Source organism: Heloderma suspectum, chromosome 3 (genome assembly GCF_057233095.1).
Source record: "Heloderma suspectum isolate Gila_16-S chromosome 3, 16-S_ref, whole genome shotgun sequence".
NCBI classification, from domain to species: Eukaryota; Metazoa; Chordata; class Lepidosauria; order Squamata; family Helodermatidae; genus Heloderma; species Heloderma suspectum.
In genome coordinates, this window is record NC_139460.1 from 263,593,018 (window position 1) to 263,620,171 (window position 27,154).

Consider the following 27,154-nt stretch of genomic DNA (forward strand, 5'->3'; position numbering starts at 1 on the left):
ACAGACCAGAGAATGATTCCATTTGCTTGCTGCTTCATCATCTTTCCAGTGCCTCACATGCTTCAGCTTGTGAGCTTCCCCACCAACCTGCATCTTATGGGCAAGACTGCTTTTTTTTTTTTGCTATGCTGGCACCTAATGGAATACAGGAAAGAGGTGGGATTTTGGGTTTGTACACATACAGAATCTAACTTCCATTATAAAAAATAATGGAATAACTTCCATCAGTCTTGTGGTAGCTCTCTGAAATCATGCAGTCAATGCAAAATATCAGATATTTGATAATGCTAGCAAAAGCACAAAATGCTACTGTACAACCGAATGGCTCAACTTCTGAGCCAATTCCAGCTTCACATTTTCTTCCTTCCAAGAAAGCTAGCAGCTGTTTTAATGTATTGGGGATAGTTTGAGGAAGCAAGGTGATATGATATCACAGTATGATGTGGACAGAACTACAGTTGGGCAAATAGACCATCGGGTGCAAACTATTTCCAGCATAAATTCAACAGGTTAAAGAAACCCAATTTTGTCAGTGTATTTTTGAGGCTTGCAACTGTTCAGAAAAAAAGACTGAAGGGCCACAATAAGCAACACAGTCAATCTTTATTGAAAACTGAAGTATTAATACATAACAATTCCTGTTACATAAACGTGCTTTTAAGAATTTTACTCTGAGCTCATCTACTCATTGGATTGCATAAAAATAAAAATGAGTTTTACACAATTGGCTCAGAATGGAATTGCCAGTCCTATGTGTTGATGCAAAAGTTCAATGCGGATGTGATGCTTTAAACTTGTTCTGGAAGACAACATTGACCTAAACTTGGGAAAAAGTACCAATACAAACTGCTTTAAGACAGTCTTAAAAAAAAGTTATAAAAAAAGGAAACCTGTGCCTATTCCATAACAAACACTATTACTGGGGCCTCTTGCACCTCTGTTGCATGCGCTTCCCCTTTTCACCCCACAAGGGCAGCCAATAATAGCACTACAATAAAATCCCACTAACAAATCCATTCTACTAAAAACAAGTCTGTACAGCAGCAAGCTAAATGAAGCTTCCCCAGTTTGCTTGCTAAGTGCTCAAAAGTCACAACAGATTGAAAAAGTCACACATATATTGATGTTGGGTAATTGGAGGTCAAAATGTTCAGAATATTTTGATACGTTATGTTGGCTCCTGATACTGGGATACTCGAATATTTCCATGTAACATTAGAGTCAGATGCCCTCTGAAATAGTCTCTCATCTTAATATCTCATAAACAGCAATAAAATGCCTTCACTAGCCTGCAAGGGCAGTTCAAGACTCAGCCTGTCCAAGAGATTCTATATAGCTGTTTCAATGCACACATGCAGCTCCCCTGTCTGCACAGTCTTCCCCCTTCACTTCAAATGGAAGTGAGTTTCACATGCCGAAAAGGAATGACCACACAGAGATGTCCCCTCTCTCCACGTTCAATAGGGAAGGCTGCTTGAAAAGAAGCTCCATGTGAACATGAAAAAGTCACAAAAGCAGCACTGGAATTGGGGTTTAGTGCTTTCAGGCAAAGGTTAGAAAATGGTATTTGCTTACTATTTCGGCAGGTTCTGTTCCCTTGATGCTTGCTAGCAGGGTTACCTAATTGAGAATACAATGTTGAGCCTTGCAACTTTCAGGAAATTAATTACTGATGCCGATTTCTTCCAGAAGTAGACACTCATTACTGGATATTTGCCTAACAGGGTCAACATAACATTGCAATATAAGCAGATTTCAAATATTCTGCTGTGTAGAACATTGTCATCTAAGAACCCTTTATTTTAATTAGAAGAAAATTAGGCTAGTTTTATAACACCATGCTCAAGCAATAGGAACAAGTGCTCATTAGAAACACATAGGAATAAGAGGAAGGCTTGCCCAATCCATTCAAAAATTTCAATAGAAATTAGGACTGAAGAGCAGCCCGCATGGAGTATCCCTATACAAAGACTGTACCATAAACTTCAGTCCAGACAGATGTGAAGTGCTGCATTCCAAGTGGCTTTCCAGTTTTGGAATTCAACTGAATTGAATTCCCCCTCCAACATTATCTCCATCATGGCATCAGAACACCTTTCACTCTTACTTTATGAGCTTGTCCAAGTACTTGACTTTCTATAGGTCAACAAGAAGATTTTCATTACATTTTTATAGCCAGGACAAATAAGTGGAGGTTTAGTTTCCTGTCAATTTGTTAGTACTAAGCACCACTGAATACATCTACTGGTTTCTTGGGCAAATAACGTCTCCATGGAAGGTGTCTATTTTGCTATTGTCTTAGAGGAGACACTTGAAATATTCTATCTACTTTGGGAATGTCTCCTCAATGATATCTTCAACATTTAAAAACATAACTTTTAAAGTTAAGACCAGATCTTTTCTTTTCTCTGTTATTGCTGAAATTTTTGTTCACTTCCATATATATTTTTAAGGCTGCATTGAATTGAAAGCAGCTTGAATTGAGCCTTGTCTATACTGCATTAGCTCCCTTTAAAGCTTTCTGGGGAACTTCAGTGCAGCCACAAACTAAGAATTTGAGGTTTTCCCCACCCACCCCACACCCTCCCCTGCAGGAATTCCAAACACGGAATGAACAGACAGCAGGAGAAAGAATTCCACAACACTCCCCTGTTGCCTATAACCCACTTGAAATACAAACTTTCAGTTTCATATTCATGCTTTTTATTATTTGCAACAATATACCAAGCTATATACATCCTCTCATCACTGTGCTTTTGGTTACTTCTCTACTGACTCTACTGGAGGCATGGAACTACCTCCAGTGAAATGCCCGCTCCCTCCCACCCACCCACAGATTAGAATTTCTGGAAGGTGCAGTAACTTTTTCAAGAAGTACTATTCCTCCCTTGCAGATGAATCCCATAACACAACTTCGAAAAAAGTGCTCAAGTGAGATCACCTAAAGGCTGTTACTACTACTGTGGTCAAAAAAGTAAGAGGAAGCATTTAGAAATCTGGAGCTTGAGGAGAATAAATTATAATTTGTCCTTACCATTCACAAAGTGCTGCATTAGCTGAAGAGTTCAGGGAATTTAAGTTAAGAGACTGGAGGCAGCAGTGCTTACATTTGTTTTCAACATGTTCCCAACACAGCCATGTTTCAAAGCTCACAATCGTTATATATATGGCTAGAAATATTTTACTTTAAAAACTTGCTATACTGGAGAACTGTCCGTATTTTGAGTGATTACTAGTCTGTGGAGGATTTGAAAACTGGAATTACAAATGGGCTTCTCAAATGGAATAGCTAAGCAGACTCATTCAAAGCAGTACAGACTCAAATGGTAAGGGGTAGCATTTTTGTTTTGTTTCTATATTATGGAACTTTCTAAGCTGCAACAAGTGCATGAGATTAAAATTTAATTATTTATATTTTTGTTGTGCTAAAGGCATTTGGATCAAGGGGGCCATACCGAATGGTAATCCATGGAAAATATAAAACCGTAAGAAAAAAAAAAGCGCTTATGGTAAAAAATAAGGTCATCAAGGACCTGACCTCTACTGGGGCTTGAGGTGAGAAGCTTCCTGCCCCAGGAAAACATGGGATGGCAGCATTAAAATCAGCATGCATGCTACACTGATGTAGCTCCTAAATCTGATTTAAAAACTGATCAACCCAAAATAAAGCAGAGGGATATTCAGTCTCACAATTTTTAAAAAAAGCGTGTGAATACTCTACCAACACTATAAACTAGCATACAAATATCAACTTTAAAAGGGAACATTTTATAGACATTTACTGAACAACGTATTGCAGGCAGGATGGGAAAATAATGTTCCATTACTCTTTTCCTAAATGATGCCAATTTAAAGAAAGCCCTTGATTGCTATTAGCACTGAAACTAAAACTAAAACATTCCATAATAATTTTGGTACACAAACTGGTTTCAAGACTAGCCCTATAACCCCACAGCACTGACTGAGGTACTTCTATAAAAACTCAAAGCTGTAGGCAAGGAGTTCAGAAGTGATTCATTGCAATGAAATACTGCATCTGCTTCCTTAATTCACTTGTTTCCCAAATGCAACTGAGGTGGTAAAAAGTATACGCCTAAGATTATGCCAAAAATACTATTACCAAAGAATAACGCTGATCACTTTCTAATTTAGTACTACCTTTTTGGAAAACTTTGATATCCTGACAACTCCTACCACACTTTGTTCATAATCCATGCTGAAAGGGATCAAAGCTGTTTAATATATCAGACATGGAAACTTTCTTTAGAACATGTTGCTGAATTCTTTTCTATTGACTCTAAAATATTGACACTAGTACATTTTACAAAAGCAAGCTGGTTCAAACAGCATTTTTTTAGCTCACCAGGACTAGTACATTTTCTTAGGGGGAAAAACTGAAACCAAAGGAAATTTGATTCTATCAGCAGTGTGGAAATCTCTTCTGGATACATCAATCATTTAAAACTGATTTTTTCTAGGAGGTCAACCACTTTCTAAACATTCCAATGAAATAAGTATGCCTTGATGATTTAGACAGAAGGACAGGCTGCTTTTTTCACTGATGACCACACATATTCCCATAACATTTCATTCTTGTCCTTAAGAATGTCCATATAACACTGAATCCCAAAGGAAAAAAAAGGGAATGGAAAAGGTACACGTCGTAAACTGATCCTCTGTAAGATTGCTACAAACTACAAACTCATTTTCCAGTCACTGAACTAGGAAAGGAAAATTTCACTTAACTGTGCCCCCTTTAACTGGTGCCTTCATCAACCTTAAAAGGTCAAAGCACTTTCTACTGTATATCTATGAAAAAAATCACTGTCACAATTCTACCTCTTAAGACCCTGCATACATTACAACAGTGCATTAGTGATACAAATTGTAAAATACTTTTCGGCTCCTTTGGATTTTGCATATGACAGTTTTTGCATCAGTCACAGCAGGTAGATTGAGCAAGCTTTGTGAGTTTTAGACATGCATTCAACTAGATATGATCAATAAATTTATACTCCCTTTAATCATTATAATTAGCTAAAAATGGCAAGACAGTCCACAAAACAGGATTTGCTTTAAGACTAACTGCTGGAGTTCCAAGATGTAAGATATGCAGCACTGGGAAATCTTCAGTGATCTGGAATTAGTGTTTAGCAAAGGGTTGCAAGCATTCAGAAGAAATAAGTCCTGGTTGGAGGCATGAGGGCTTCAGCACCAACTTTTAAACCTCAGTTACTTGATTGCATATCTCCCATCTTCAAACCTGCATTCAAAGGAGGAAAAGAAGACAGTTAAGTAATGTCTCACTCTGGCTAAATGCTACAAGATCTATCCCTCAATTCAAATACAGATTCCATTCAGATGCTACATCCAGTTACCTCTGCAGTTAGACCCATCATATTACACAGACCCATCAAGAACCCACACCTTTACTTTTATTCCACAGCAAGCATGGGCCTATTCTTCTGTCTGCCTCCTCAATCCTACTTTGGAGTTCACTTTCAAAACTTACCCAAGCTGTACCAGAAACTCCAGGAATCCCATGACTCAGATAGACTTTACATGTGGATGAAATTGTATCAATGTTACAAGGATGAAATTAATCAATTAAAGGCAGGGGGGTCAGTTCACTCTCCAAACGCTTCCCCTATATAAAAAGGTAGTTCAAACACTGGAAATAACTATTGCCTGAATGCATCCATCATGTTTCCTCAGGAATATATGACATATCAACATTCTGCTTTTGTAGCCTGAGAACATGGGCAGGGTTGCTTGGACAAATGAGGATCAACAACCTGCTTAATTTGACCCTTGTTCTTTCAGGCTAATTAAAGAAGAGGGCAGAAAAGCTCGGCTTTTGGGGTAAAGGAGGTAGCCAAAGAGTCCTGCAGTCCCTGCAGCCTTGAAAGAAGCAGTGGCAAGGCCTTCCCTTAAAAAAAACACCTATTAGGCTAGTGGTAGGCAACCTGGTGCCCTCCAGATGTGGGGGCTTATGGGAATTGTAATCCAAAACAACTGAAGCACGCCAGGCGGCCTACCCTAGGGATCTTGCAACTTATTAGCTTGTCTTCAGTTTTCTATTTTTGAGCAAGGTGATGAGAGAGGAAGCTCAGCTCCAAATGTTCCTGGATGTCCCCCATTATCTAGTTACCCCTCCCTAAGGAGATTCACCTGGGTTCTTATCCACTGAGCTTTGGGTAGCATGTTAAAACAGTATTCTTCAGTAGAGTGTTTGGGGAGACAGACAGACCTCTTTCCTGCTACTTAAGTTCCTCTTAAGCCTGTGTTCAATTTTGTGTTTTTTATCTTTTTATTCTGGAACCATTTTTATTAAAACATTTACTTGCTACCTTCCAACACAGTAACTTAGTACAGAAGGCAAACGTTATCAGCGGTAAATGGCCCACTTTTGCCAATTAGAAACAACCACAAGCTTTTAATTTTAAGGTAATTAGGGAATTTGAAGGAAGGGAATCTTGTGTATCATTGCCTGCTGAGTCTTATTAAGAGAAGACAGACATTAGTCACAGCTAATTCTCATCCATACCACACAATCCCCAATCCAATGCTGAATTTGAGAATTACTGTGTCAAAACATCCAAGTGGGCTCAAAAGGGACACAGGAGGGTCCTTAATCATGTATGTAAACCTTGCTACTAAAATTTTATTTTATATCAAATGAAAAACTGCATATGAACTCTCACTAATGATATAAGATTCTCCCCAAAAAGATAAATAGCTATGCTTGGAAAATATCCTTTCCTGGTAAGGAAAGAAACAAGGGGGGGGGGGGAGAGATCAACATCTGCCATTTACAGCTGGCATGTTCTAGAGCACCCCTGAATCATGTAAGTCTTCTAAAAAAGGTTAGCCCATCTTGTGACTTGTGAGAGATCTCCAGTGAAGAAGCTGCTATGATTATAACAAATACGCCAATACTCACACTGCATGGTAATCACCACTGTGGGGGCACATAGCTATAGGTTGGAGTTCCTGGGGCCCGATAAGTGGGCATTGTAACTGGGTGTGGGGCTACGGGAGTTGGGGAATGTGTTGTCAACAAGGTACCTGGGGAGGGAAAAAAAAAAGGATTTTCATAATTAACTGCTTTAATACATCCTTCACCATGTAGATATAATTTAGCCAGTGGAACTTCTTTCGTAGAGTTTAAGAGAACATAATTTTGCAACTTTGCAGCCTTTTCGCTCCCCCTTTATGTGCAGCATATGAAGGCTGGGTGTAATAAGGCAGGTCTATCATTATCATCATTGTACTATGTAATCTGGAGCTAATACAGAGTGTCTTGTCCAAGGCCACCTAGCAAGTTACATGGCACAATCAAAATTTGAGCTAGACCAGGGGTAGGCAACCTGTGGCCCGCCAGATGTTTTGGCCTACAACTCCCATCAGCCCTAGCTAGCATAGCTGATGGTGATGGAAACTGTAGATGAAAATATCTGGACAGGCAACAAGGCGCCCACCCCTGAACTAGACGGATGAACTCCATCCATGACACCAAATACTTTTATGTCCTCTGGGCAGCTCTCCAATTGGCACTCTTTTCCTGCTTTATAAATATATTTCATACTTGATGAATGGCACTAGAACTGGATTATTGTATACAGCTACAATTCAGTCTCAAGTATATTGTTAAAGCTTGACCATCCACTTAAGTAGATGGGCAGCAGATTTCAGTTACTTATTTATTATGTAAGCCATCTTGGGTTCCTTGCAAGAGGAAAAGTGCAGGATATAAATGTAGCAATAAAAAAAGATAAAACATCAATTTATCTTCAGCAGCCTTAGAATTTACATGCAACATCAAGTTGGCCATGTTAATAGGCATGAAGTGAGCTGTGATAGCAACACTGTCCATGAGAGTATAACAAAAAATGATGTACCTGCTGACATTGCCATTGTGGTCCCAGCCACCATTCCCATGGTGACACCATTTCCTCTGGGAGGTGGAATTGGCGCTGGATACATAGTTGCTGGCATTCCATTGGGCTGCACAACTGTAGTGTGATGAATTACGTGGGGTGGTGCTGCATATAAAGGCTGTGTGTAGTAAGTGCCTTGCTGTTGAAAAAAATGGTTGATTTATTAAAATCCTGTCCACTATTCATACGTATTAAAAGGGCATTCAGATTTTGGAAAATACTATTAACTACACAAATGTAAACTGGGGGAGATCAAAGGCAGAGGACAACACTCCTTTTTTGTAATGGGAAGCTAGCTTTTACCTTACATTATAATTCAGGATAGCAACTGAACGCTTAAAAAGAAAAGCAGCCCATATATTTATATAAGAAAATATACATATTTCATTCATCACTGATTGAACTTTCAGTACTCTCAAGCCTCCTATTTTGTTTTACAAAAAGCATGGCTGCCTGTGAATTTAGATTCCCTAACTGTATCAGCTTGATTATGTATCGTAGTTTAGTATAGCAGGATTATCTTTTCTTACTGTTTACCTTTTCCTGCATGCCACAAAGCAGTCATTCAGATAGAATGTCAAGGCAGAATCTGGAAGTTTAGGTTTGTTCTTTGTATTTGCAATTATTTCTCTCTTGAAGTGGAGCACATTCCTAAGCTTCTGTTTCTATGCATCTTTAGTTGGAACGAGCATACCGAGACCCATGAGACTTATTCAAAGGTAAGCATGCACATGATTTCAATCTGAAGTGACCCCACCACAACAGTTTGTAGAAGGGTTATACTTTAGGGCTGCACACGGACCCCCTGCCCGCTTCACTTTGGATGCCTATTTGGACCTTCCAAAGCAGTCCCACTTCGCACCGATTCGGACCCCATCCACTTTGCTTTGGATCCAAAGTGAGATTCAGATATCCGAACCATTCTGATAAGATGTTTTCCCATTGACTTGCATTGGAAAATAGAAACGTCCATAACTTTTTCAGTTTTCGTCATAAATACATGAAATTTGGGAAATTGTCAGCTCCCATGGAGGGAATTCTACCTGCCAAATTTCAGACTGTTTGGCCCAGGATTTTATGTGCTTGGCACAGGTAAAATTTGCTGTTCTCAGAAACTCAAACCAAAGGTCAGAAGGGATAATCAGAGAAGTTAGGTGTTGAAACGGTGATTAGGAGCTCACTATCCCTACTCTCTGCTGTAGGTTTCCTTGAAGTGCAAAATAACCCCTTTCCCCTAGTACTACTTTCCTATTCATAGTCCATGACCTCAAGCTCTCTTTGGCTCAATGGAATACACACTGCTTGGGAAAATAACACTGGCTGGTAGGCAGCCTGGCAGAGTAGTTTCCTGCCTATGTGCTCCCCCCCCCCCCCAACACAAACTCTCAAAGCAAAGAGCTATAACTTTTTTCTGGTTGCAAAGAAGGGCATGAAATCTTGGCAACAGGCAGCCCCCATGGCAACACTCCAAAGATGTTGGGCTTGCCTGGCTACACAGTGGAATATTATTTAAATAACAGATGTAGTGCTTTGGCAACTGAATTTTGAAATGTAGATACGTGTAGTGCTTTGCTTGACCACAACACAAGCGTGTGCGCACACACACATGAGCAAAAGAAAAGCAAACACAGAACTACCTACAAGCAAGGAAAAGGTTTTTTAATTGGTTTTTTTTAGGGAAAAGATATATAGTTCAAAAATGGGAAGGGAAGGAATACAGGAATTGAGAGGGGTGGGGGACAAGGAAAGGAAGGAAAGTGTGTGTGTGTGTTTAAAGAATTTAGCAAGAAAGACAGGGAAAATTACAAAGGAAGAACTGAATTGAGAGTGGGGGAGGGGGGAGCAGGGACAGCCAAAGAACAAGGCAAGGCAACTAAAACTACTTCTTAAATTTTCTTTTTTTTTTTAAAGAATCTAGAAAGAATGAATGAATGAATGAAAGAGAAAACTAGTAAGAATGGTCAAATAATTTAGAAGGGCACGGGGGGGGTGAAAGAGCAAGGCAAGGAAAAGAGGAAATTAATGTTTTTAGTTTTTTAAAAATAAATTATCTAGGAAAAAAAGAAAGGGAAATTGCATTGAAAAGAGTAAAAACAAAGCTGCAGCGGGGGAAGAATAAAACGCTGCAGTACAACACACATACACACACACCACAGATCGAGCCAACTAACTGACACAGCTCTCTTTGACTGTAACCAATAGCTCTCTCTCACATAATGAAACAAACACAGGCTAATCTCCAATATGTCCAGTAATGCCCTCGCCCCATCACTGATTGGAGACTGCTGGGTTATGTTCAGCCCTAATTTGGCAACCATTACCCAAAGCTCACTCCCCCGCCCCGACTCCTGGTCACTCCCTCAAGTTGATACGTTTTGGAGACAGGCTGTCTGGGCTTCAGAAGGTATCAGAATAGCTCCAAATCTCCAAGATGCTTCAGCAGTGACCCACTTCAGCCTCAGTGCTGGTCTGATTTGCTTTGGATTGCATCAAAGCACCCCTGAAGTACCCCAATGGGATTTGGATTCGGCACCGAAGCAATGCACAGCCCTAGTATACATACAGATAGGAAGCACTGAGAATCTATTGTCACTCCAAGGCACTCACTGAGGCAGTAAACCCACATCTAAGTGTGGCAGGTGGAAGCTCAATCGTCTCATTACAAAAAGATTCCATGCACACAGGATTCTGGCCTAGTCTTCTCTAACAATTCTTTTTATGTACAGGGAATCTTTATATGGAGGCAGATGTGAGTCACCAGCTTCTATCTGAGCGGTGAAGCCCAGATATAGGTTTATCACCTCTGAGAACTAGGCTTGAAAAGTCATTTGTGAGCAGGGAGCGCTTGTGCTTCAGCAAAAGTGATGCTTCATGTACCTTCAGCCCATGTGCACAGAGACCATTTCTTAGACCTGGTTCACACATAATGACAACCCATCATTTAAAAAATCGATGGGTTGTCGTGCAGAAGCAGCTGCACTGCCTATATCGCACCTGTCTCTTCCCATTTTACCTCACAACCCTTGTAGGCTGTGGAGCATGACATGTGAACCCAGAGACCACTGAGTTGTTTAGGGACTAAACAACCTAGCGGTTAACTCAACAACAAACTTTGGGTTAAGCACCGGGTTTAGCCCCTAAACAACTCAGCGGTGTGGGTTCGCATGTCAGTCTGCACAACCTACAAAGGAGCCAGTTGTGAGTTGTGGGGTAAAATGGGAAGAGGCAGGTGCGATGAAAGCAGCGTGCCCGCTTGTGCACCACAACCCATCTTTTTTAGAACAATGGGTTGTCGTTACATATGAACCAGGTCTAAGAAATGGAGCTGATCATGCGTTGTGCTGTAAAGCGAAAAGAGGCAGGCAACCTGCCAACCCATCTGTTTTTACATGCAGACAGCTGCTCAGAGTTTGTTTGTAAACTTTCAATCCCAATATCAAGCTATGCAGCCTTCATCACTGTCCCAGAAAGCACTTTTTTGGACTTCCCTTTTTAAGGAAATACAAGGTCATTCTTTTTGTCATCATATGCACCAGCACTTTGGAAAACAATTGAAGCATATTTTAAAATCTTTACGATACTCCCCTTACAAAGTATTGTTTTGATGGGCAACAACAGCAAAAAAAACCCCTTGCACATGTTCACTTTGTAATTAAATGTAGTAAGGAAATTTTCATATTATCACTGAGAGAATTCCATGAATACATTTCCTCCATTTTCAAAAACATTGCTAGAGGCAAAAAGGGTCAACATAAAAAAACAATATACAAAAGTTTACGAACACACCACAGTCAAGGGGGAAGGAAAAAAATGTTGTTGCTTGTCACTAATTGCATTACAAATGTACAAGAGTGTTCATGCCACACACCAGCTACATTTAACACAGTAATCACAACAGCACCAGATTTTTCTAAGAACTAGTACACTAACTTAAAGGAATATGAGAGAACTGGGAGAAAAGGAAGACATAATGCCTATTTTCTGAGCAGCACACTGGCCATGTTCACACGATAAGCCTGGCTTATTGTTCACAAGTAGTGTGCTGGTGCATGCTGCCTGATCATTTTCATTTGGTGCCTCCCACCAGTGGGAGTGTCTAAACGAACCAGGAAGCAAAAGCTCAGTGTTATGCCTGAACTAGAACTCCTGGCTTGTCACGAGTCTGAAGCCAGGTATTAGAAAACAATAAACCCTGGCTTCTGACTCTGGCTTGCTAAGGTAGTGACAAACCAGTGGCTCTGGTTCAGATTCAACACTAAGCTTTTGCTTCCTGATTAGTTTAGCCACTCCTGCTGGCAGGAGAAACCAACAGGAGTCATCAGGCAGTGTATACTAGCGTGCTGTTTGTGAATAACCCATAATTCCCCGCAATGCTGACTTATTTGAGAATGCAGCCACTGGTCATATACAAAACACCATAAAGGTAGAAACCAATACCATTCTATCTATTATAGAACTACTGCAAACAATATTTGTACTTTTTACCTGCGCATATGGATTCTGCTGTGGATAGGCACTTCGAACCGGATACACTGCAGTTTGGTAGGGGTTGGGTGATGAAGAATAGGGAGGCACTGCACCACTGGTGGGTGAACAGGAGACTTTATATGGTGTGCCTGGTGTATAACCTGCATAAACAGAGGCAACCAAATATAAGTTTTTTGTTGAGCTACCTTAATTAGATCTTAAACTCCTGAGCACAAATATATGGACTACATCTGCACAGTCTACAAGACTTCCATTACGCCATTCTAACGCATATATCTGCTTTAGTAAGTTGTGATGATGAAACAGATTGATAAACCATGAGAACTGGAAGATCAATTGTTTTCTAGTAAAAAAAATATAGTGGTTGAAAATAGATTTTGTAGGGTTTTTTGGGTGGTTTTAGTGCAGATTCGTGTTCCCCATAACAATAGTTCTGCATCAATAAAACTCGTGTATTTAGCTTGCAGTATCTTGAAGTTGCCACTGAGTAAGCAGCGTACAGCTTTTTAAAAGCAGTGTAATTTAATCAGAGACAATATTTGAACTGTTAAAAATTCAATTTAACCATGGAAAATTAAAAATGTTTTACAACAATGACAAAACAGGTTTAATTAATGGTGCAATTCTATACAAAGGCCAGCTGAACAAGGACAGTATTGCTACTAAATTCCCTGTATCAGCATAACTTCAAGTTATGACAACGTACTGACGTCATTACGCCATTGCAACTTTAAATCAATGTAAAGTGCTAGACCATTATAACTACGAAGGCAAAAGGAGGCAGCAAAGGAAATAGAGTTGGGAAGATGACTCCAGTGGAGCAGACAGATTAGTCAGGATCTAATCCTAACAATCTAATCCAGCATTAGGTCCTGCCATGCCTGTAAACATAGACTATTAAGTAATTACATATCCATAGGGATCAGTGAATTGCTCAATGGACTGAGTACATAGTCACCACAATGCCAGGAGTGTATAAGCTGCAGCAAAAGAAAACTACTCATTTATCAAGATGTGCAGGAAGGAGGAGTCACATCACTCTGCTAGTATAGTCCTTGTTCTCTACACAAATGGGTAGATTTCACCAAATTAGGTGAAAAGGCGGGGGGGGGGAGAAGGGGAGAAAGATAAAGGACAGGTCTTCTCATGACTCCTTACAGCAGCCTTCCCCAAGCTGATGCCCTCCAGTTGTTTTGGGCTATAACTCAGCATGTCTGAAATTGGCCATGCTGGGGATGATGGGAGTTCAAGTCCAAAGCATCTAGAGGGCACCAGGTTATGGAAGGCTGTCTGACAGGAATTCTTCATCAGAACCCAACTACAGATACCATCAAAGAACTTCTACTCCGTTGCTGCAGGATGTAGACTCCAACCCTTGGCAAGGTGTGTGGCTAGAAGTACATGGTACGCCATGCAGGTAAGAGAGAGGGCTCATATAGTGAGGGAGACCATGCCTCAAAGGACTCCTGAATACCTTCCACCTCCCAAACACTGACAACCATTAAGAAAAGGATGTTTGTACAGAGCCTCCAAACATGTAGAGTATGAAAGTGGCAGCAGCACCCTTCTCACTCTCTAATGAGTGCTTAAAGAACTCTTGCAGCCGATGTCCATTAATAATCATCATTGCCATCTCTCTCAACAGGCTACTCGGTGGCATTCAACATGGAAGAGGGAAGGAAGTATTCCAGTTTCCAGGGCCATGCATGCCACAAGGCCTACAATGGGAACCAGTGGAAGTCAGCTGTCCCTGTGGGGTTGTTAGTTTTGTTTTCACTGAGTTCCTCTGCCTTTCCAGAGTGCATGGCAGGCAAATGTAACAGATGCCACCACACCTGTTACCCCTCTGCCTGTAATGCAGCACTTTCAGACAAAGGCATCCTGAACAACACGGAGTTTGGCAACCCAGTTCCTTTGTGACAGAACTCACTCCACCACAGTTGCTAACAGATCATCTGATGCTTTGAGTGACTGACTTCTACAATGCTTCTGCATACATACCTGTTTGGAATGTAGGATTTGCTGCAGGATACATGTTAGGAGAATAGGCAGGAGCAGCAGCTGCATACCCCATTGGGAATCCAGCTGAGAGGAAATGATTGAAAGTTACTTTTAGAATTACCTACAATGCTCTACTAGTATTGTTTGCCAAGCAAGCTTAGCACTAGTTAAAGTAACTTAAACATGATTTCTCTGAAACATATCTTAGCAATGTAATCAATCCCATAATTATCATGGAGAGGCTTCAGACTGTAACCCTTCTGGGTAGGGAATACACTTCTCCTATATTCGATACGGCCCTTAGCATACTTGCTGACAAATAGATGCCACAACAAGAGACCACAGCATCAGCTCCTAACTATTTCCTCTCAGTCGATTTACTGCTACCTGTTGTTTGACTGAAAGCTGAATAGATTATTTATTCATTACATTTCTAATGTTCTCTGGCTGGATTACAGACAGTTAAAACTAAAGATAAAACAATATGTATTGGAATAATTTATGCTAGTTGAACTGCAATGGGTTCTTTTTAAGTTAGAACAGAAACAGAAGAGACCTACCTATACAGTTTGTTTTAAAAACAACAATGTGATACCAATAACTTTCAGGTGGCTTCAACAATTACACTTACTAAATAACTATTTGGACAAATGTCTAGTATCTACCAAATAATTATTTGACTAGTCACCGCAACAACTACATATGCTTCCAGAGTAAATGTAGAGTTATAACCCCTGCCCCCTCTTCAGTCTACCAAAAACAATTGAAATAAACTCTGTATTTATTGTGTAATACACAGAGAAATCCGATACAGGTCTACCTGGAAGTCCCATTAAATTCAGTGAAACTTGTACTCAGACAAGTGCGTGCAGGTTTGCAGCCACAGCCATTGTTTGAAAAACATCCATTGGGTATTTCATGTGGTATGTAGGAAGAATAAGCCACACATGATTACACAGTAACATCTGAAGTGGCTATGCATCTGTTTCACTGTGTGTATTGTACATGCACTAGGAAGCTGTGGTCAAGTGTGGATGCCAGCCAGATACACACATTACAACAAATGTCTACTCTTAATCCTGTGTAAAGCTACTCCAGGTTTCTTCAGGCAAAGTACTCTGAAGAAACTTTACAAAGATACATACACTTGCTTCTAAAATCTGCTAAACGACATGTTTAGATGTTTTTGGGTAGAGGCTTGAGATTGTAAACATCCCCTTCCCCATAATACACAGTGTTAAATACACTTAAGGCACAATCCTGTGCATGTTTGGACAGAAAGAAGTCCTACAACTCCTAGCATCACCAGCCTGCATGGCTGGCTGGGGCCTGCTGAGAGTTGTAGGATTTTTTTCTGTCTAAACATGCTCCCTAAGGATGCAATCCTATACTTACCCAAAAGCCAGCTGAAGGGCGTTCATAAGTGTCCTAAGTGCTACGCTACCAATGAAGAGGGAGTTCCACTGTAAGTGCAACATTTACATGCCAGAGGTCCATCAGGTTGCCAGTGGAAAGCTTGGGTGGCACATATGTTCCCCCAGCCTGGAGGGATGGACATTAGGAATGTTGGGCCCAGCTCTAGATATGCCACTTCCAGAGCCCTGTCATTTTCTTAATATACCACCGGAACCAGCAGGAATCTATGCCAGATAATTCCTTCCTATTGACCACAATGGGTGGGATGAAGAAAAATCTGCCTCCTTCCTCCTCCCACCCTGGTCATAGTGAACCAGCAGGGCCATGGATGCAGTGGCAGCTCCGTCAGCACATCTCCGCCCGTAAGTGACCCATAGGATTGCCATTAAATAGCAATCCTAGGACGTTTAATATTAACACCTTCTAGCGTAACTTTTTTCTTAAGTGTTCAGAGCCCTTCATAAGCATTCTCACTAATCCTTCCAATGACCGTATACAATGGTAAAGTATTACAAAATTGTAAATGCTTATTCACCAGTCACCTGTAGAGAGTATTTATCTCCTTCAGGCAATTAAACAGAGAAGCTTTAAAAAGTTTGTTTTTTAAAACACAAATGGCTAACATGTGTAAACAGGCAGAATAGTAAACACTGTTGTGGGTTGGTACTCAAGTGTGCAAATATTACAAGAGAGTATTGCAAATACTGCCCCATATTGAAGATGGAAGCTGAGAGGTAAACTAATTTGCCTAAGACCACTTATAGTGAATTTATGGCTGAGGAGATACTTAAATCAGGCACTTCCCAATTCATCCTGTGCTATACAAGCTTTAAATCCCTTATGCTTTGGTATCCTATTTGAATATTAAAATTAAGGTGCTTTAAACATACTACTAGAGGAAGTCAACAGCTTTGTGTTGCTTAAGGTGAACTATTATTAAGTTTTATTTTCTATCCAATGGACACAGTCTACTGGCACAGAGGGAATCTTGGTAGCGGGAATCCTGACTGTATGGGACAAGCTTATGTTGGGGAGAGGGAGACCCCAGTAACTAGTCCTCAAAGAAACTCTAGAAAGTACTAATAACCACCCCATCAAATATTCTTTTTTAAAACAGGAGATATTTTAACAGTTATGAAATAGTATTTTGTAAAATGTTAATATTTGCAAGAGGACCAATACCTGAAGTGAACAACAATAGCAGACTATTCTGGCAAATTCAGCACTTCTACACAGAGAAACAATCTTTTACAGTCAGGCAATGGTAAAAAGGGATTCTGTCTTATCTTGTATTAAGTACAAGACAGAAGTTAAGACTGCATCAAAAGTATATTTCTGTTGCTTCCTTTCAAAATACAAGCAAGATCAGATACTGATCAATCTCAAGTCAACAATCTAATACACTCAGACAGATTGTTAAACTATGTTATCAAATCAGTTCTGTTCAGAACAACTCAGATCAGACCAAGTGATTCAGGTGAAATGTGATGATTCAGGTGAAATGTGATTTTGAACACCAAGTCAAAATAAGTGCCATATACATTAGACATTAAATGTGACAATTATACATTAAATGTGACAATCAAAATACACGAATAAATTGTTCTTATGTTGCCAAACAGGGAAGGTTACTTTAAAACATTTAAGCTACAATAATTAGGATCAGCCATTTAAATCAACGTCTTGCAGCTTTCTCAAACACAAAGGTAGCCAAAAGCCTTCTCCGCTCTGTACACAAAACTGAAGAGGGATAGAAAATGGCATTGCCCAAAAGCAACCCTGAGTTTTATCTGTCATTATTTATTGTACTGCCCATTGTATAGGGCACCTAGACAGAGATTTTTATCTTGTTTTTTTCCCCCCGTCCTGAGATGTCAGATTTTGAGAAAATGTGTATACTTTTGGCTGATCAGAACAAATACGTTGCATACCAATTTTCATTATTTGCAATAGCTTTTTAAATTAGATAGAATGATAAGTGTGTGTGTGTGTGTGTGTGTGTGTGTGAGAGAGAGAGAGAGAGAGAGAGAGAGAGAGAGAGATGGAGATTGAGCGGTTCTTTATTGTGGATTTGTTTTGGGGTTTTCCCCTTTCTTCTCTCCTGTTCTGCGATGACCATTGGTTTTAAGTAAATAAAGATTGAATACTGAATACTTACAGGCCTCACAGTAGAATACAATCAGACTACATTTGTGGTTCTGACATAACAACAGTCAGCCTGTTTTCTCTCTGGATATGTGTGTAATCAACAGCGGTGTTTAGCATGCATACGCACGCCACTTTGATCATTTGCCACTCAGGTGCCTGCTTGAGGGTAACTCCTCCTCCATACAAACTGCAACCCGAAATTAGAATTACCTCAATATCAAGTTTTATTAATAGGAAACACCAAGGTAATATGTTTAAGAGATTCAGTTACATACCTGGATAACCAATTCCTTTGGCATTTGCATAGGGAACCCCAGAAGATCCAGGACTATAAACAGGATTCATGATTTCAGTAACTGTAGGAAAAAAGTCACTTGTTTAGAAAAAGAATATGGTATCATAACCAATGTTCATATGTCCTATGAAACAGTATAAATCCCAAGTTTGCCTATGTCTTCAGCTTTCTCAGCTAATACTGTTGTGTGTGCCACAACGTCCCTCTTTGAAGAAGTTCTTTATATCAGTCATATCACTTAATCTTGCTAGCGCCATTTTTGATAACATCTCTGCTAGTACTATACTACATCATTTTAAATACTGCTATCTAAAAAAATAACCTTTTCTCAGAGTAGCCTTCATTTTATACCAGGGAGAAAAAAAGGACACACCCCTAATAGTGCAATACTGAACATATTTATTCAACCCATCGGTATTAAGAGTTCAGTGGGGTTTACTCTCTTGTAATTATGCTTGGCATTGTGGCCTAAAGCACTGTACATAAAAGCACTTGACATGGATGAAAATGGTTAGGAGTTTCTTTTGACACTACTTTCTGGAAGAGTTATTCATGGTCTAGTTCTACTTCAGAGAGTATTTCTTTTATTAAGGAGGGGAAGGGATCACTGGAAAGGCCATATTCCAACCCTCACATCCCTTTGTATAACTCCAAAGACCTTTGTGCAAACTTGGAATTTGCCTATACATACAGCAAAGCACAGACTTGCAATACTTGTTGCTACCAAGTGTCCTTTGCTTTGTGAGATATACCAGTTGAAAAGCCTACAAAGACTACACAAGAATCTCTGGTTAGGGATGTGATTGGAGACAATTCAACTACCAATCCATGGACCAGCTGTAAGAACCAGCATTCTAAATAATTGTTTAGAATGGTGCCTTATGATATCTAAATAATGTCTATGCAGTTGACCTGATATTTATTATGACAACATACAGCATGCATTACTTACAGAAGTATCAGGACAGCAGATATGAAAAGTAGATGGGTTTAGTTATTGAATGCTTATAGTCAAACTCTACTAACTCATGGTGCTTATTTCATTAGATAATTCAAAGCACTTTGTTTGCTACAGGCATGAAAATAGTGTTCCACAATATTTTATTCTCTGTTCTTTAGAAAAGTATATAATTACACATTCTAGAATCCTTATTATACACCGTTCTAGTTCATATGAAATAAGAGGACCTCTGTTGCACTGCAGTTTTCTCCTTGTCAGTAAGGAGTTATTTTCCCCAACCATGCTGAATTCCTCCTCAGACTGATACATTTCCCTATCACGATGAATTTTATTCCTTCAGTTGCAGCCATGAACTTAAGTGTGAAATATAAAGCTTTATTAAACGTAATTATTAAACAAAAATGTATAACATAAAAAATCTTTATTAATTAAACTAGCTTTTCCACAGCATCACAGTGGGAAGAACAATATTGTCCTCAATAACTAATGTCCATGGCCCATCCATGTCCAGTGAGGTTTATTAGAATTTTTAACTATTGGCAATTATGGACCAATACATTAGTCAACACCAACTAACATCCACAACAAAATCTTTACTTTGATTGAAGCATACCAATGATATATCTCTGACATGAGAAATACTACTTTAGGCCATCTTATTTTGGTGTAAATGGATATTCAATTGTTGCAGCTGTTATCCTAGATGAACTTCAGAACACCCCACCTGCATTAAACATTACTATATTAGGAAGCACCTAGCTGCCCAGAAGATGATAAAAGTAGCTTGTGGGTGGGGTGGGGAAACCATGCCCAACTTTGAATCTTGTAGTACAATCTTATGCATATTTGCTTGAAAATCCCATGATAGCTAATGAGACTTACTCCTTGTTAAGCATGCTTAGGATTGCAGCCTTAGGTCACTGAAGATCCCTCTTGCTTTATTTTAGCAATTTGGCATTTGGATGCATAAGACGAGACACGCTAAATCAGGGTAAAGGCCTATCTAGTTCAGCATTCTGTCCTCACAGTGGCCAACCAGATGCCCACAAGCAAGATGTAAGTGAAACAGTACCCCCCAGCTTGTGTACTCCAGCAACTGGTTTTCAGAGGCATACTGATTCCGGTACTGGTGGTAATATGTAGCCATCATGACTAGTAGCTAGCCTTACCCTCCATGAATTTGGCTAATCTTGTTATGTATTACAAGAATAAGCCTCAGGCTTGAGCATTCTTCCCTTGCAATCATTGCAGAGGAGATTATGAGTTTATTTATTTAAATATTTATAAGCCGCAATACTGGACCAAATTTACCCAAGGGAATAAAAAAAATACAACCATAATACATTTTTTTTAAAAAAAAACCCAACAATACATTAAAAGGTAATTCACTCAGTATAAAAAAATGTTTCCAGAGCCACTGCAACAAAACAGTAGCTTAACCAATAAAACAAATAAATTAAAAGTGTTTGAAACAGGTGAGTTTTCAAGCTTTTCTAAATACTGCAACTGGGGGGGCTAAGGGCCAATTGCATATCCTTGAGTAGGGGCCAGTACTGGGAAGAAGGTCAGTAGTGGGAAGAAGGCCGTGTCCCTAGAGCCCACTAAACAAACTCATCTTAAAGGTAGGCCAAGCAGGGCCTCCAATGCCAATCTAAAAGCATAGGCAGGTTCATATGGATTCAGGGAGTCCTTCAAATAACCTAGCCCCAAATAATAAATTTAGAGCTTTAAAGGCCCAAATGAGCACTTGGAACTGGTCCTTGTAATCAGTGCAACTGGTATAGAATCAACATAATATGTTCTGACCTTCCTGCCCCAGAATGCAGAATGGCTACATTCTGCAGTAGCTGAAATTTCCAATTTGTCTTCAAAAGCAGCCCCACATAGATCACATTTCAGCAGTCCGGTCTGGATGTAACTAGTGCATGTGTGATCAAGGCTAGGTACGCTTACTTTAGGTAGGACTGCAGATAGCATACCAGCCTTAGCTAGCAAAAGCTAAGCAAAAAGCAAAAAGCAAAGCAAAAGCTAATAATCCCTGGCCATTACCATCTCATATGCTTCAACAGATTCTGCCAAATGCAGAAGAGCCCTGCAACTGCAAACTTGACTGCACCCTCCTACCCAGATTAGCTAATTTCCCTACCCATAGTACCTCCATCTTGTCTGCCCTCATCCATTCCAAAGCTAACTCCAAATACCTGCTTAACAGTTCCACAATGTCCCTGGGATTTGCAAGTGGAGAACAGAGGTAGAGCTACATGTCATCAGCATATCACTGCAGTCCAAACTTTCAGATGACTTCTCCCAGGCATTTCACATAGATGTCAAAAAGCATGGGGGACAAGACAGAATCCTGTGACGCTTGTATGCCAAAGATTACAGAGTGGAACAGAAGTCCCCCAGCATCACTTACCAAGACCTCCCCTTCAGGGAGGACCAGTCACTGCAATACCATGCCTCCCAAACCCAATCTAGCCACGCATCCCCAAATAATACCATGGTCAATTGTATCCAAAGCTGCCAAGAGGTCCAGGAGAATAGAGAAGCATTCCCCCTCCCCCATCCATTCCCTGGAGTAAGTTATTATCCATCAGAAGTTTAGCATGTTTTTAGCACTCTGTGTCTATCCTTGACTATTATTAGTTGAAACAACTGAGCTTCAGAAACTATGATTTGGGCTTGGCTTGTTTTAACCAATCGATAGTTAAGGTTAACCATGGTTTGTCCAGGTTTGGGTGACATAGCAAGCATGAAAGCTTCCAAATTCCCCCTTGTGGCTGCTGTGGAAGGGAGACCAGACTGAAAGGATGGTTGGCCATTTGTATCTTTCACAGTTGTGCAGAAGATGACTTTTTTTTGGCAGAAACAGCTTCTCTAATCCTGGCATGACAAGCTACATTTGCAAAAATTCCAATTCTACACAACTAAGATCCCTGTAGTCTCATGTCTGGTCATCCTAGAAAAAAAAGCCAGATTGCTAGGTACGGTTAATCCTTTTTAAAGTGTATCCCATGTTGCAGGTTATAGTTAAATGTGGGTCCTGGGTCTGAAGCAATTGTAGATTACTGTTTTGGAGTTTATCTAAAATTTACTATTCACCATAAGTGATCTAGTTTCAAATGGGGACTTTGTGATATGAATGATGTATAGTTTCTGCGTGCATACGCTCCTATGTATATGTGATTCTTATTCTATGAAGAGAAAGAAAGCTAGACCATTCAAACTAGCAGCTATCCCATAAGCGTGCTTAACTTGAAGCACCTTCTAGAGGCCAATGGCACTCTGCTGGAATAAGTGATGAGAGGATCATGGCCTTCATTATGCAGCTGTGTAATTATATAAAAAGTAAATTTGGGAACATGCTACCTATGATTCTTGAGTAAGCAAATATCAGAAATATACGCACAACTGAGTTCATTTTCAACTCAGGAGCTTTCAAAGTTGGACAAGGAAAAATATTTTCAATGTACAACAAATAACTTGGGTACTAACACCACTGCCACATAAGAATCTTCCATTGTTCTCTCATGAAGTAAAGCTGTGCATGAATAACTGAGCTGAAGATGTTTGATGGATAGGAAGTGCATACTGTTAAAAAAAATCAAACTCCTTTCAGCCTAACAAGTTAACTCATGAAGTGCTGCTGTTTTATGAGCTTGGAATTTTTATGATACAATTATAGGCCACTCTACAAGATTATATTTGAGCAGACAGAAAGTCTAGTCAAATTAGTAGGGTGCTACTATCGCCACCTTACATTTTGTGATTACATTTAAATGCCTCCTCCTAACTTTTTGCAAAATATAAGTACTCAATTTAAAGAACAAGCGTTTTTTGACTAGGTTTTAATAGTAGGTCAAATAAAATGCAAGGTGTTTTTTTTTTAAATTAAGGTGTTATAAGGGCACCCTACTACGATAAGCTACAATCACAGTAGACCTAGCAAGTCACAGGGATGACACTTGTACATCCCCCTAAGAAAGTCAGGATGATTGTTCTGCTGGCCATAAAACAAAAGAAGCCAATATACTGCTGCCTGGAACTAGAGATGTAAAGTTTCCAGAAATGTTGGAGCCATGGCAAAAAGAAAGGGGAGAAAAAGAATAAGGAAAAAGGTTTCTTTCTGGATCCCCCCCCCCCCGAACTTTTGGGAAAAACTGAAATACACACAATATTTATTTTCTTATCAGACCTAAATTTGTCTGAATCAGTTTAAAATCTATTTAGATATGGAGTGGTAGGTAGGTGTCGTAGATAAACTGTACCGCTTCAGCAACATAAAATGCTTTGTTTCTAACTCAGTTAACATAAAATGCATCATTTATAAAACTTAGTTAACATATACAATTCTACTATTGGTATATCTGAAATTTCCAAAACAATTTTAATTCAATTATTTTTAGGGCAACTTTTAGGGTAGGAACCCTCCTAAGGCAGCTTACATAAAATAACCCCATATATGATTACACAAAAGTAAGAACCATTCTGTTCTGTCAAATATGCAAATGCCCTACAAAGAAAAGTTATAAATATACCCAATACTAGATACAGAACTGCAAACAACACACAGCAGTTACCACGAAGAGTGGGAGGAGTGGCGGAAGTGACCTCCCCCTCCACAGTCCTCCCGCTCTGCATTTTGGCTAGACAGGCTTTTTTGCCCTTCTAGCTGGGGCTCTGCGGAGCAGGAAAGAAGGAGCCTGGGAAGGCCTGAGGATACATCATAAGCTGGCCTCCTCAGTCACCTCCCTGCCCAGTGGCACACCCCCTTTCCCTCCTCTCCAAGGTCACCTTTGTGACCAGACTCTGTCTAGGAGCCATCAGATTGCTCCCTCTGGCAACTCGGTTTATTCAAGTGCTATATAAACAGTTTATGTGTGCAAATACATGCCTTCTCAAAAGTCAGGTTAAACTGCCACTTACAGATTGAGGGCAATTTGTAAATGTCTGGATGTCATCTTATATCCATAAAGACTACAAGCATTCCCACTGCTCCCCCTTTACAGCCAGTTTGGAGTCATGGTAGTGCCCAAAGCAGCACTGTTTTCCTTATCACTGCCTGGTTTAAATCCTGAAGATTAGCTCAAGCCTTTATGTTAATTTAGATTAACATTAAGGAAACTCTCAAATCACATGCAATGATAATTTAACCCAGATAACATGAACTAATTCTTCAGGTTATCACATTATTAAAAAGTATTTTGATAGCGGTCTAGGCAAATGCTAACAGTATACTGCAAGTCAGTCTAAAGGGCCTATAAGCTCTCCACTTTTACAGTAAAAAATGACTATGGAGAAAGCTGGGTAAAGAAAGAGAAACATCATTAACTGCACATTTACGTACATTCTACATTGTAAAATAAAACCAATGTTGACAGTTGGCAAAAACCTTCTCACTGTTTGAATTTTGAATAAAGGCCTAGTTTAGGACTAGACATATGTGAACCCCTATTCATATAGTTGCTGGCTTGAGATCCTTCCTAGAAGTCTGTCAAAACGTGCAACCCAAAATGGGGATATCCAATTCCTGGGTAATGAAACTAGGTTCCAACAGCTCCACAGAGATCCCATTTAAGGAGCATCTACTATTCATACTGGGTAAGGCAATGTTTGGGTTGCTTTAAAGAAGTTACAGAGAGGCAGAGGCAAGCGCACTTAAACCCTATTGCAAGATACTCCAGAATCAGTTCTCTAGGTTTAGGGCACAAGCACCTGCATTTCAGGTTAACCGTTTCTGAAGAAATATAGTAAGCCTGAGAGTGTGCATAGATGTGTGTTCAAGGTTAAGTGACGTGTAGCCCAACCCGGCATGCTTATCTGGAATCAAGTCTCCCTGACCTAAGTGGGACTGTGTAGCCTGGCCCTACACGTTTGTTTGGAAGTAACTATTACAGATTTCAGTGAATCTTATTCCCAGGTTAGCGTGGATAAGATTGCACCCTTAAAAATATGCAAATCCATACAGCCCACTCACATTTTAAGTGAGCTAGCCTTGAAAGACTGGCAGCCAGGGTAACGGGTGCAATTTTCTCCCTCAGCAACCGTCTCAAATTTACCGCAAACCCGTTTTGAGTCTTACATGCCGTTTTCTTTGTCGCCGCCGAACGCCGGCGTAGAGGAAGCGGCCAAGACAGCCCAGGCGAAGCGGCCAACAATTCAGATTCTTCCTGCCCCGGGAACCTACTTGGCCAGGCCCACCCGCCGCCCCCGCGGCTAGGCCAAGACAAGCCTTTAAAGCGGCCTCTCCTGCCCAAAGGGAGAGAAAGGGAAGCGAGGGCAATTCGGCGCGCTTGCACAGCAGCGCCTTAAAGCAGCACGATCGTATCGAGGAAGGGGACGCCGAGAAGCAGCGGCAGCGGCTGGCTGTTCGCCTTCGGGCGGGATGGCCCGCTGTGGGTCGCCCGCGGGCGCGGGTTTTGCGCTGCGCTTCGACCGAGGCCTTGGCTCAGCCAAGCATCCCTGGCCGGGGCCCTGAGCGGAGACTTCAACGCCAGGGAGTGAGGAGGCCGGGAGCAGGGCAGGAAGCCCACAGGGCGGCCCCACAGGCGACAAAGGCCGGGGGCGGCAGGTGTGGAAACGACCGATAACATTCCCTCCCCTCGGGGCAGGGGCAGCGGCGGCGAGGGGTGGAGCCGAGGCGGCGGTGACGGCGCTCGCTCGCTCGCTCGCTCACCGAACTGCGGCGCTTCGTCGCGGCGGCGGCCCCAGCCCGGCTGTCGCTCTCTCGCTCTCGGGGCCTGAGGCGGGAGGGGGCCGAGCCTGGGCGGGGGCTAGTGCCGCCTGGAGCTGCCGCGACCACAAGTCCAAGTCCCTCCCGGCTGCACCTTCCCGTCTCTCTCGTCCGCTCTTCTCCGGAGAACTGCGCAGCAACCTAGCGGCCCAAAACGTCACATCCGCCCATCGGCTGGGTGCAGAGGATGGACGAGGACGACGGCCGCGCACGTCTGAAACCCCCAAAGGCACGCAGGAAACCGCCGTCACGTGCGGGGGGAGAGAGACTTGACTGCCCGGCCCCTGTCACGTGGGCGCAGGAACTCTCGCGTCCTGTCACTCGCCTCTCGCTCTTCGCGCTTACGAAAGAAACAAGAACAGTCTTTTTTTATCACCCCCCTTCCCTTCTGTTTACTGCTCCAGGATGGTCACGTGTCGGAATTTAAGCGCACGCAGGCATTTTCAAGATCATTTAGTGCTGCAGGCCTATACGTACCTACCTGGTCTGCATATAAGATGGTCTCCTGTTGAAGGGGTTTTTAAATTATTTGCTGGTGCTGCTTATGTGTTTGATAGTTGTGTTTTAATTATGTTTTTATGCTATGTTTTAATTAACATTTTGTTTTAATTCGGATTTTACTATTGGCGGCCTTGAGTGTCATTCTTTGGCAGAAGAGTGGGATATAAATATAAAATGCGTGGGATGGATACCCTGGAGAAGATGCTGATGCTAGGGAAAGTGGAAGGCAAAAAGAAGAGGGGCCGTCCAAGGGCAAGATGGATGGATGATATTCTGGAGGTGACGGACTTGACCATGGGGGAGCTAGGGCTGGCGATGGCCGACAGGAAGCTCTGGCGTGGGCTGGTCCATGAAGTCACGAAGAGTCGGAAGCGACTGAATGAATAAACAACAAGTCCTATTGATTTAAACAGACCTACATAGGATGGCACTGTTAAGAGTAGATCACTCACCCCTGTAAGGCACAGTAATAGGATAGTCAAGAATGTCTCCCGTGGGTAGAGAGGTCATGTGAATGAGTACTTGGATGTGGAACTAAGGGCTGGAAGTTTTTACAAGTGTATTTAGTTATTTGCACAATTGCACAATCTTCAAAATGATGATGGCATGTGAAAAGAACATCCGAGGACACAACCTCTTCAGGGTCCTGCTCTGTTCCACCATCCACTGCA

General features: G+C 41.0%; 1 protein-coding gene across 2 annotated transcripts; it reads right to left on the reverse strand.

The window, feature by feature from the left end:
• Nucleotides 1-584: 584 nt before the first annotated feature.
• Nucleotides 585-26,115, reverse strand: FAM168B (family with sequence similarity 168 member B). Of its 2 annotated transcripts, none has more exons than XM_084846709.1 (7): nt 25,926-26,115; nt 18,269-18,349; nt 14,430-14,513; nt 12,426-12,568; nt 7,902-8,079; nt 6,944-7,068; nt 585-5,263 (listed from the first exon to the last, which is right to left on the reverse strand). In XM_084846709.1, the coding sequence occupies exons 2-6, from the start codon at nt 18,336-18,338 to the stop codon at nt 6,956-6,958; spliced, it is 588 nt and encodes a 195-aa protein (XP_084702835.1). In that variant the 5' UTR covers nt 18,339-18,349; nt 25,926-26,115; the 3' UTR covers nt 585-5,263; nt 6,944-6,955. The 2 variants fall into 2 exon arrangements, with proteins under 2 accessions (XP_084702835.1, XP_084702836.1); XM_084846710.1 differs by having other exon boundaries at nt 25,332-26,115.
• Between the last annotated feature and the right edge of the window lie 1,039 nt (nt 26,116-27,154).

What these genes read in the sequence shown, in the direction of transcription:
- FAM168B (XM_084846709.1), bottom strand. Translation starts at nt 18,338, where the DNA reads ATGAATCCTGTTTATAGTCCTGGATCTTCTGGGGTTCCCTATGCAAAT. An exon ending in AAATCCTACATTCCAAACAG is followed by an intron (nt 12,569 to 14,429) that starts GTATGTATGCAG and finishes CTGTTTATGCAG; the next exon opens with GTTATACACCAGGCACACCA. An exon ending in AGCAGAATCCATATGCGCAG is followed by an intron (nt 8,080 to 12,425) that starts GTAAAAAGTACA and finishes TTTTTTCAACAG; the next exon opens with CAAGGCACTTACTACACACA.